Source organism: Anguilla rostrata, chromosome 14 (genome assembly GCF_018555375.3).
Source record: "Anguilla rostrata isolate EN2019 chromosome 14, ASM1855537v3, whole genome shotgun sequence".
NCBI classification, from domain to species: Eukaryota; Metazoa; Chordata; class Actinopteri; order Anguilliformes; family Anguillidae; genus Anguilla; species Anguilla rostrata.
The window spans coordinates 15,029,858-15,042,049 of NC_057946.1; the positions used below are offsets into that span (position 1 = coordinate 15,029,858).

The 12,192-nt window shown below is 38.6% G+C and overlaps 1 protein-coding gene across 1 annotated transcript; it reads left to right on the top strand.

Moving 5' to 3' along the window:
- Positions 1–370: 370 nt before the first annotated feature.
- Positions 371–6,049, top strand: LOC135239678 (aquaporin-3-like). Its single transcript, XM_064308522.1, has 6 exons — positions 371–554; positions 2,834–2,960; positions 3,431–3,568; positions 4,315–4,433; positions 4,683–4,900; positions 5,185–6,049. The coding sequence occupies exons 1-6, from the start codon at positions 447–449 to the stop codon at positions 5,360–5,362; spliced, it is 888 nt and encodes a 295-aa protein (XP_064164592.1). The 5' UTR covers positions 371–446; the 3' UTR covers positions 5,363–6,049.
- Positions 6,050–12,192: the final 6,143 nt, after the last annotated feature.

Below are 12,192 nucleotides of genomic sequence, written 5' to 3' on the forward strand. Positions count from 1 at the left end.
TGCCGCCCCGCCAAGGCATAACTTGGTGGATGCCATACCTACCATCCCAGTATGTGTGTGTGTGTGTACGCATATATGTACACATGCATGATGGCAGTTAATGCTACTACATAAAATAGAATCAGTAAATTAGCAGAAATACTAATAGTAATTGGAGAAAACTCTTTTAGACGCATTACACAGTATGAGATATGCGGCAGTGGACAAAGTAAAAAGAAAGTAAAAACAATCCAACAGCAACAGAGGGTGATTGTGAGTACAAAAAGAATGGTAACAAATAGTGAAAAATAGTATTGGGAGGGGGTTGGAAGGGAGGGGTGAAAGACTTAAGGAGGCTGGTTTGATGAGGGAGGTTTCTTCCTTGTGCTTTAAGAGGCAGAGCCCAGTCTGTGTGCCTTCACTGACAGATAACAACACTCTCCAGAACTGCCTGTTACAGTGGCATCATGGGAAAGCAGAAGATCATCCTGGACAAGTTGGCACGGATCTTCTATATCCGTAATTTGCTTCTGCGCCAGGCTCTAGCTGAGTGTCTGGGGACCCTCATCTTGGTGGTAGGTGTCATGTAATTTTTGGTCTCTGGAGCAGTTTCACATTTCTACAGTACTTTTAGCTTTTAGACAACATGAAAACAAATTGTACATATAGTTGTACATACACACAAACAAAATCTGAATATTTGCTCTTTCTATTTGGTGTAACAATAGTTTTACTGAATAATCAGTAATCAGTTTTACTGTGGGATCATGCAAACGTGTGCAAATTGAGTTATATAAAATACTGGTTTGGTATACAGTTTGTATTTTTTTAAATACCTTCGCATTGTAATTAATACAGGGTATTAACAGTAAGCTGAACCACACAAAGGAGTGTATTTAACAGAATGCTTTATTTTGTCAGAAATGCCAGTTGCAATAGGCTTCCCATAAACTGGTCATTTTTGGGTCTAATCCTGGTTAGATTTTATGCGGTTTGGTATGAAATTACATTAACATTAAAATTTATAGTATAGACATTTCAGAACTAATATGGCCTGGGGGATTTGTGAGCAGTTGTTTAGCATGTACAATAGCTGTGCTGCATGGCTTTGTTTGCTATCCTGCACTTTATTTTAGTTTCATTTTATTTTGTATTTTTCAGTCATAATGAATAATGAATATGTTCATGCAGACTTCAAAACAACTGTGCCTTGTTTATTAGGACTGTGGGGGGAAAAAGTATTGCATTTCAAGCACTAGAAAGGGGTTAATCCAGTTGCTGAAGTAATGTAGGGTACAGGCATGTGTGCCTTTTAAGATCTGTGACACCATTTAATCTGATACCAACCAGCTTTTGGCTGGACTGCAACAGCAGGGCCAGCCCTACAAAACGCAAATGTCTGTAACTGACTGAGTGAGTGATGAAGTCACACCATTGGTCGGCCGGATCACGTGTGTTAGGTCCAGCCATATACTAGGTTTTAACCTGGTCTTGTTTCCTGTAAAGTGAAGCAGCACAGTCAGGTGCTGAAGGCCTGCCAGGCACTCTGCTCTACATGTAGATACATGGAAGGAAAACAAGCACCTGAGCTTCCTGAAACTGGTCCTGGGCCCCCTGCAATGTGTCGGTTTCCATTTCAAGTGAAATTGGGAGGACCAAACTGTTATGAGCTGCTAATAAACATTGACAAACAAGCAACATTACACTCACAGGACTCTAATAACTAGTTCAGAATTTCCCCCCAAAACACTTCCCTTTAATAAAAACATATTCACCAAATCCAATTATGTATTATAATTTACATTTATGGTTTAGTTTATCTAAAGCATATCAAATTAATGTGGGGTTTATTCAGGAGCATCAAGAAGCATTGGGTCTTGAAAGCTTTGATATACAGTGTCTGCTGCAATCGTATACAATTAGGTCAGTGTGTAATAAACAGAGATTATGTATATTATGATGTTGGGACTAAAGAGATTCATTTTAGTGACAAAAAACAGTTAGAAAGTGCCAGTACCAATTGAAAGGGTGCATGTTTGACAGAATAAACATACTTTTCTGGATGAAGCCACAAAAGGTGGCAAAATGAAGATTAACTGAATGAAAGCACAAAATAATTGTTGTATGTTTTGAGCCTAAAGGATTTTCATCTGAGGCTTGCAAATGTCCTAAGACACCACACAGACACTAGATACAACTCATTATCTGTGGTTTATTGTATCTGTGTTTATTATCTGTAGAAACTGACTGTTTTGCAGTGGTTTAATTCAACTAGATCAACAGTTTTTATAATGGGTCATTTCCTAATGAGCTATTGCTTCTGGAATTTGTGCTTGCACATTTAAAATGTATAAGTGACACAAGTGATGGACTTATTGACTGAAACTGAGCAGCTTAAGGTGCTACATGTATACACAAATAGTTTAAAACAGCTCTTGGATGTGAGGTCTCAAAAGTTCTATCCAATAGCAAGACCTTCCGGTTTCAAAGACTATAGTCTGGGTGAAAGCTATACCTAAAAGTTCTGGTCCACCGGAGATGAGGTCATCTGCTATTTACACCGCAAAAACCAAAAGCTTAGACACATAATTCTGACAAAAGCAGTAGTGCTCAGAACCGACAAAAGAATATGGAATCAGGACCTCTTGAGCGTACTATATTGAGGCTGAGATATAAGAGACACCATCTGAAGTTTAAAGTTTCCTTAAGAAATCAGCAAGCTCCTTAGCGGTGTGTATTTTGTATGCCACAGTGTTTCCACAAGTGGAAGTTTACTAACTGTAGTTTTCTTACTCAGCTCTCGATGCTTTACAGATATAATATGCTTTCACGGTTCTGTTTTCTTATTGGGCAGATGTTTGGCTGTGGTGCAGTGGCCCAGCTGGTACTCAGCGGTGGCTCCCATGGGATGTTCCTTACTGTGAACTTTGCTTTTGGTTTTGCGGCCACCTTGGGCATCCTGGTATGTGGACAGGTTTCAGGTGAGGCAATTATAGCAACAAGGGAGTTGATATACAGAGGACTGATGTATGTTTTGAAACCTCCATTTAAAATGCACTTGTACAGTGTTTGTATAACACATAATGGTTTTGTTTAAGTATAAATATAAGCTTGAGACATCTGATGAAAGTCTGGTGTGCTGGCAAAGCAGAGTGCTGCTGTGGTTGAGAGCTGGAATTGAAACCAGAGTTTCCAGTTCAAATCCTGGGTGGGGAACTGTTGTTGAACCCTTCAGAAATGGTTCTTGAAATATTCAGTAACAAAAGTAGACACCGTGTGCCACCCTGGTTAAGCACTAAAAAAAATCCAAGCAAGCTCCTGATGACAAATTTAGTTTCAACAAGAGCTATCCAAGAAGCAAGCACTGCTTTGTCTCTTGTGAGCCTTGGAAATGTCTGACTTATTTCAAGAAAGCAGTTAATTAATATATTTTGCTATCATTCTTTTATAGGAGGTCACCTCAACCCTGCTGTGACCTTTGCCCTGTGTATTCTTGGGAGAGATCCTTGGAGGAAGTTTCCGGTCTTTTTCTTCTTTCAGACTCTGGGTGCCTTCCTCGGCTCAGGAATAATCTTTGGCATGTACTTTGGTGAGTATTTGGAAATAAACGATTCAGTTACACTAAACTTAAAACTTGTATCGCTTAATATATACTGCCTGGCCAAAAAAAAAAAAAAAAAGTTGCACACCAATATTTCATTGGACCACCTTTAGCTTTGATTACGGCACGCACTCGTTGTGGCATTGTTTCAACAACCTTATGCAACGTCACATTTATTTCTGTCCAGAATTGCATTCATTTTATTAATTTATCCGGCAATAAAAGGAAGTCAGCTGAGTACCTGAATGTACTGAATGACTAGGTTATCCCATCAATGGATGTTTTCTTCCCTGACGGCACGGGCATATTCCAGGACAACAATGTCAAGATTCATCGGCCTCAAATTGTGAAAGAGTGGTTCTGGGAGCATGAGGAACCATTTTCACACATGAATTGGCCACCACAGAGTCCTGACCTTAACCCCATTGAAAGTCTTTGGGATGTGCTGGAGAAGACTTTACGGAGTGGTTTGACTCCCCCCGTTGTCAATACAAGATCTCGGCCAAAAATGTATGCAATTCTGGATGAAAATAAATGTGGTGACGTTGCATAAGGTTGTCAAAACAACCCAAGCCACAACAAATGCGGGAGACTTTTTTTTGGCCAGGCAGTGTAGTATTGACTAGTATTTCTTCTATACAGGTGTACTAATGTGTGTCCAATGCTTCTGCAGCAGAAATGTGGTGCTGGTAGTATTGCACTGTTCAGTCTCTGCTTCACTTCAATCTTTTCAGATGCACTGTGGGACTTTGGACAAGGGAAGCTGATTGTGGTGGGACAGAATGCCACAGCCGGGATCTTTGCCACATACCCCTCCAAGCATCTCACTCTGGTGAATGGCTTCTTCGATCAGGTCAGACCAGCACTTCCCACTCCCGCAATCGGCATTCAGGAACAAGCATGTGCTCATAATTTATGAATGAGTCTTATTACACATACTATGCGTATATATTGTATAGTGAACTTGATTGTTTTTTGTTAATATTGCAAACCTACATTTTCTATTCTGCCGCTGGTTCTGTCTGCCACTGTTTCTGCAAAAGATGTCTCCAGGGTCATGGAGTATATTTATTGACTGAGAAATGTAATGGTCTTCTCACAGATGATTGGTACTGCTGCCCTCATTGTGTGCATATTGGCCATTGTGGATCCATACAATAACCCTATACCTCGGGGCCTGGAGGCCTTTACTGTGGGATTTGTGGTGCTGGTCATTGGCCTCTCAATGGGATTCAACTCTGGATATGCAGTCAATCCTGCGAGAGACCTAGGGCCTCGCCTGTTCACTGCTCTTGCTGGATGGGGCACTGAAGTCTTCACGTAAGTAATTCTTCTCCAACACTTCTGCAGTCCACTTCTTATATATTGAAGTCATAAATTCAAGTAAAGTCAACATGTCTATTTTATGAAAGTGAGTTATAGCTACAGTATGTCAAAATGGAAAGGGATCACAGCTACTTAAATGCAGTATTGCATTCTTTTGTGACAATATGAATATAATTTGTATATTATTAAATCTAAATAATATGCTGAAAATGTGGAATTGTAAATGAGCATTGCTTCACATGTTGTCAGACAAACTTGGTTCCTTCCTTCTCCCACAGTGCCAAATCCTACTGGTTCTATGTGCCCGTTATTGCTCCATTGCTGGGGGCGTTTATCGGTGTGTTGGTGTATCAGCTGATGGTGGGCTACCATGTAGAGGGAGAGGTGCGGGACAAGGCAGAGCTGGAGGAGGAGAGTGTCAAGCTGTCCGATGTGAGCACCAAGGAAGCTGATTGAGCTGCCATAATCATGTCCATCCCCCTACTCCACTTGTTCTACTTCAACCAGCAAACTGACCTCTGACCTTCAGATAGGCCAATCACTGCAGTGCTATACAGACCCATTCAGACTTCTGAATCAAACCAGGTCCCACTTAGTCCCATTGCGCTGGGATCAATGGTCACAGGACTGCAACAAGATATCTACTCACCTGTACCTATGAAGCTGCTCAGTGGTAAAATGATCATGAATCCCAACACAATTTTTATAGGGACACTTAGGCTATTATTGGAACAGATTAATTATATCCTTTACACAGGACATTTAATTAACACTTACTTGAATGGCTGGAGTTGACATGAATGAAATTCACAGAAGATTACCCGGTTTAATCTGTATTCTAGGATTTCACGTTTTTCATCGTATGAAACATATTTGCTTACACATAAGGGGATTATTTTCATCTGAGCATGCTTCTAACAGTGGCAGTAACATGGCAAAGATATTTGCTAAATTAGCTAAAAGAGTCTCAACTGTGTGTTTTTTACACAATAAAATGCTTAGTGTTCATTTAATTTTAAGAGGTCATAAGAGTCAAATATGGATAAAATATGCATAAGCATAGTCGGTTTTACACTGAACATCTTATAATTACTGTGTGCTTGCACATCAATTGTTGTATAACCCCCTTTCTGTGTTTTTTTTTTTAATTGGAATGCCACTAGTAAAGACATTTCTGGACCAGTTTATACATTAAGTTGAAATGTATTTGCTTTTTACCTGGGTGTGAAATGAATTATGGAGAAAGTAAAGGACAAAAGGTCTGATCTTCATTGTGGCATATATTGGAAAGTAGGACATGTCAGTCAGACATGGCAGAATTCTTCATCTAGACTAATCCTAAAATGTCATACTGGGATATTTACTCTCATGCCAGCATTCATTGCAATTGTACCTTTCATGGGTTAAAAACTCTTTTATACAATTTTTCCACTTTTATCAAATGCTAATGGATGGTTCAACTGCAGATCATTTTCTTAAATTATCATTTTAGATAAAGGCTCTGGTTAGTGTGTAACTACATTTTAACTATTATTATTATTATTATTATTATTATTATTATTATTATTAATAATAATAATTTTTTTCAGATATGATATTTTTATGAGTTTATATTTTCCGATTTTTTTAAAATTTAGGCCAATGTATGCCTGATGATACAATATTTATACTCACTAAAATGTTTTGTATTTTATAATAATACAATCACTCTGGCACTTAAATACACTCAAAAGGAGATCCACCACTCCCACTGTTCCAGTTGCATTTTGATATCTCAAGTAAATATTTAATAAAAAATTTTAACCTTATTCTCAAAATCCTGAACCATATGCTGTGGCAAAAAAAGAAAAATCATCTTCTGTTTGTATAACTGGATCAATGACCCAATTTAGTGGACCACATAGGTTTTGAAAGAGGATCACCAAGGAGCTCTGTCACATAATGGAATCAGACATTGACTCACATGCATTGGTTCCGTCGATGTTGGTGTCAAGTAGCTGAAACATTCACAGCAGGATCTTGTGAGGTTTGACCTTCTGGCCTGGGAACCTGACCTATGGCAGGGAGGTCAGTTGATGCCAAGCTACAGGGAACCATCTATCTAGCTACTGTGACTGTAAACAAAGCTAAAGGGGATTAGTGAGAGGCTAGTCAGCTAATATAAGCTACAACATTTTGCAAGTGTTACCAAGTAAAGAGAGACAACTTTGCAGTTGCTGGGAATACAGCAGGGCATGTATGAGAAGGGTGGTGGTTGGCTAGTGATTATTTCTCATTCTGCAAAGTACTTTATATTCAGAGTTGTTTCTGGATGCCCTGTACTTAAAATATCTCACTGGGTATGACAAGCAAAAGGAGAAGCTGAGTGTGTACAGGGACTTTTTTGGGATGTTGGATACTGTGCATTCATGTATTTTCAGGTGTTATACAAAATACATGGAATCTTACTTCATTAATCACCATCACTGTATTTAATTACAGTCCAGCACCTGTCTTTCAACATGCACTTGCACGGTCTCCCGTGTCCCAATATGGTACAGTACATTATGTTCCATTTAATCCGCTGTTCTTATTTTTTTCTTATAAACATTGCTTTTGTCCCTCTAAGTCTTTTCCATTGTGGTTTAAATAAAGGAAGAATTCCTCTCAACAATGCCCTGCTTCTCGTGTTCAATTCAAATGTGAGAAAGCATTAAAGATGTATTGAAATGAGAACATTTTTTTCCTTCTGACCTATTAAAGGACATAATAGAAATTACACACCTGTTTGTCCCATAGATCACCTTTGAGATTAGTGAACTTAAAATGAAGCATTGAAATTAATGCTGTATGAATGTAGACAGGAGGATTGTGATTGTACCCAATAGCAACTCTTTTCTGTGCCCCAATATATAAATTGACACTGTGTTGAATTAAATGCTGGAACAGTGTACTGCAAAAGAAAGAAAAATCCCACTGGTCACACTGTACCAATACTGATGTTTATGGGCTGTGAGGGAAGGAGCAGGTTATGAGAAAGGGAGAATTCTGGGAAATGTCATGTCATTAGAGCCTTGTGGTTGTGTTAATCAAGAGCTTTGGTTCTATGAATTGTAAGTAAATGTATTTTGCAGAAGTTGGGATTGGACTACCAGAGAATAATGCAAGAGATAAAATAATTTCATTAAAACCTATCAATGTTGAAATGATGCCACTAATGAAGGACTACTACTAAGAAATTGTAATTCTCTCATTAAACAATAATTACACTTATAGAATTGTACATTTCACTCCCTGTACATCCCAGTTCTGTGGTTTGAGAACTCAGTTTTGTATTTTGCAGGAAGACTGAATACACAAAAAGTGGGATAATTACAGGGATTTTGACAGCCTAATTACTTCTCGGCAGTAATGGTAGTACATGTGAGATGGCTGTTCTGAAAGCTTATACAATAGGTCACTTTTAGGGTTAACCCTCTGTAGTACAGCAAGGGAAACTGGAGGTTTAGGAACATATTCTTACATTCGGTTGCATAATAACATTGCTTGAACCAAGCTTGAATGCTGAACATGTTTAAATTACATGGAAGAACTATGAATAAATACAATAATTACTTACGGCAATTGTTCATACATTGTGAACACCTCAGTTGTTTTAGCATAGTGAATTGTGATGCAATGTGGTTTACAGAGTTTAAAGTGTTCTTTGTGAGGACTGCTAGCACATTTCTCATTGAGACATGCAAAAGCTCAGCTTGATAATTCAGATTCTGTACTCTGTAAATTAAAGTAGAACATATAGATTATAAAATCTTAGGGAACACCCAATCAGCACCCTACAACAGATTTAAGCCTACAGTCGTGGAATTTTATTTTCAAACCCAGGAAAATTAAGCACTGCAGAATGGAAAGTGTGCACAGAATTGAGGTTTTATAAAACGATCATATTCAGTGGCGCATTTCCTAGTCAGCGTCCATCATGTAGAATTGTAATCATGCTTAGTTTTTTTAAAAAAGATCCCACCGCTATTTCTAGCGTTCTCTGAACCCCAGAATTACTGCTCCATGCCATCTAACAGGTTCTCAGCATGTTTCTCCAAATACAGAAGGGTTCTTTCCAGCTTCATTAAGCCCCAGGCACCAGGCTGCCATTGTAAAATGTTCTTAATGACTTGCCTGGTGAAAATAAAAATAAAAAAAACAAAAAACAAAAAAAAAAAAAAAAAAAAAAAAAAAAAAACTGAATTGAATGCAAGATAAAGTCCAATCTCTCACAAGCACAGCATAGCAAACCCACAGTTCACCAATATATTCACTGGCATCTTGGCTGATTCAGAGAACATTTTCCATGGCTGCAGGATCTTACGGCTGATGGGTTTAAAATGATAGCTGAACAGTTATCTGCTGTTGTGCACGTAGCCCTTGAAAGTGGTTCATTACCTTTGTTGCACAGACTGTTGTACTGACCTTGTGAACAAGAATGACAAATCATACAAGACGACCATGGTTATTTATAGTACGCAAGAACCTTGTATGGAGAGCCTGTTTTCATTATGAATGACACCAATCAGCTCCATTAATTTCTTTTAGTCGGTATGTTCTCATTTGGAAACATTACATTCAAAAAGGATGAATGACAATAAATTGAATACAATTAACAACACAAGGGCCTGAAATACCTGGATTTCAACAGTGTAGTTTAGAGCAATGATTTAAACCCTAACGTTTAGAACAAAGCCACATTTTTCTTGATTTAGCTCTGTGAGGGAGTGGGAGTTTTGGGAGACCAAACGCAACTGAACAGGGATTCTTTAAGCTATTCACCTGAGGTAGAATAACCACTAAGTCTCGAAAGAGACAAGGGCAGGGGAAAAAAAGAATGAAAAGAAAAATACTCCTAAGGAAGAGTATCCGAAAGAAAAGCTCTAAACACACGTACTGGGTAAAAAACAAGCTTAAGGAGTATAAACTTTCTGAAAATAAAACTACCTGCGTAGAAAACGGAATAACTCAGACCTCGAACCGAGGCTGAAAAAGTAACACCCTAAAAGAAGAATTCTGAGTTTAGGTTGTGGCACTAACTCGTTGCCAACAACCCATTAAGCTAAAGACTGTTGTGCTAACTTTGTAGCTACAACAATTTACCTTTATACCTTTATACCTTTATACCTTTATACCTTTATACCTTTATACCTTTATACCTTTATACCTTTATACCTTTATACCTTTATACCTTTATACCTTTATACCTTTATACCTTTATACCTTTATACCTATTACCGGCTCTCGTGTAACGCAAGTGACACTGAAGCAAAGCTTAGCGGCTTGCTAGGGGTTTAAATAGAAACCCAACAGGTGCAAATTGTAAAAAGAGAGGTGCACGCGTATAATTCAATCACGGAAATGAAGAAAACGTAATGGCCGTAATAACTGAAGAAAAGGCGCAGTTAAAACAATAGCCGTAATAACTGAAGAAAAGGCGAAGTTAAAACAATAGCTGTAATAACTAAAGAAAAGGCGCATAAAAAACCAAAGGCCGTAATAAACGAAAGAATGACGCAGGTTGGAAAATAAACGGTGTTATCACCCAAAACCGTGACAAGCTCTGTACTCCATAATTTTATATTTGTAATCAGACAGTTATTTCACTAAGTTTTGCTCGACAGAACTCAGTTCTCCTGAATAAACCTTACCTAACCTCACTACAATTATTGGTGCCCCCCGTGTGTGGATTGTTGAAACGGACAATTAATTATCTGTTTTCTCTATTCTACAATTCGTAGAGGTGGTTTCCCCAACACCACCGTGGACTCAACAGAAGGACTGCGTGTGTGCCTGGGGGCAGCAGGGGAAGTTCTGCCATGCCCTCCTGTTGGTAGGAGGGGAGCAGGTAGTGGTGGGGGTGGGTGAAATAATGGTAGGTGAAATGGTAAAGAGGCATGGATATGTGGCCTTTTTCAGGGTGATATCCCAGCATTGGCTGTGAAGAGATTGTGCCCTTCTGGGAGTTTCTGTGGAAGAATGTCAACCTGTCTTCAACTTCAAACTAAAGCTCCTATTTAATATCCATAAAATATGTTTTACTCAATCCATGCATTAATAATATAGACAGACTTACCTCATACGTCTTCATCTGCAGACATACTAGACCCTAGAAAATCATCCTCACTAGTCTCAGTCATGGTTTCCCACTGCCAAATCCTCATGGTCTCCCGCTATATGCCAGTATTATCCAATTTGACTTGTTCCAGCAATTACCTGAATTGCACTTGTGTTTTATGGGATTAAAATGGCACTCATTTGGCATGCAGGTCATTTGGCTGGTTTTAGCTTTTTCATGTAAACTCCTGAATAAGAGCTTACTACAGAAGGAAAGCAATATCTGCATATGGAAATAGACTTGCAGTAATGTATGACTGGAATATGCATCTTTAGCAGTAATACTTATGGTGTAAAGATATGCTGGTATTGCACAAGTTATAAAATACATAATTTTAACAGGCCTTGAAATGATTCAATGATTGCGACTTGAAATTCATGACAAACAGTAATTGGGAGAAAAGGTGTACACCAAGGCCTAAACCACATTAACATTAACAAGTGTTTTTAGACTTTACCATTTTTATATATAAAAGAATCTCAATAACAAGGTTGTTTCATGTGGTTTTCAGGGGTGTGTATGGAGTGTTGCAATACTTATTAAATCCACAAGGCCTTGTAATTAGCAGACACTAACAGCAGGATACAAGGGACTGCAGTCAGTCAGCATTTCCGCTATTAGCCATGATATCCATCAAAAGGAGAAGGTGACAAGAGGCAGACTGCTGTGATCATGTGTAGAGGCTTGTATTTAATGGCCCTCAAGGTCCTGCCTGAGCAAGTTAATACACCTTCAGACAGAGGTTTTGTACCTAAAACAGTTTCCAGATGTCATTTTTAAAATTTTAAAAAGAATGTGCTCCATTGTTATTCTGCCATTGTGAATTCTTGAGCGGTCTGTACCTTGAATGTAACATTCATTCAAATAATTTTTGCAACAGAAGCATTTGACATCGGCTAACTTTTTATGACATTTCCCAATGCCCCATTCCACCAGCCAGCCACCCAGAGCATTACTAGTCACTACGGAAGAGTAATGACACAAAGTGGGTCACAAATAATAGAGTGGAACAACCTGGGAGACTGGAAGCCCAACTCATGCTGGACATGCTATCGTTTCTGTGTCCATGCATGCATGCATGTGTGTGTTCTGCTTTTTAAAAAATAATGACTGCAACCACGTAACTCTGCCATTAAGCCAAGTCAGC

Bases quoted from the DNA above. Each gene is read 5' to 3' on its own strand.
- LOC135239678 (XM_064308522.1), top strand. From the start codon at position 447: ATGGGAAAGCAGAAGATCATCCTGGACAAGTTGGCACGGATCTTCTAT. The intron at 2,961-3,430 runs GTGAGGCAATTA...ATTCTTTTATAG, and splicing joins GGTATGTGGACAGGTTTCAG to GAGGTCACCTCAACCCTGCT. The intron at 4,901-5,184 runs GTAAGTAATTCT...CTTCTCCCACAG, and splicing joins TGGGGCACTGAAGTCTTCAC to TGCCAAATCCTACTGGTTCT.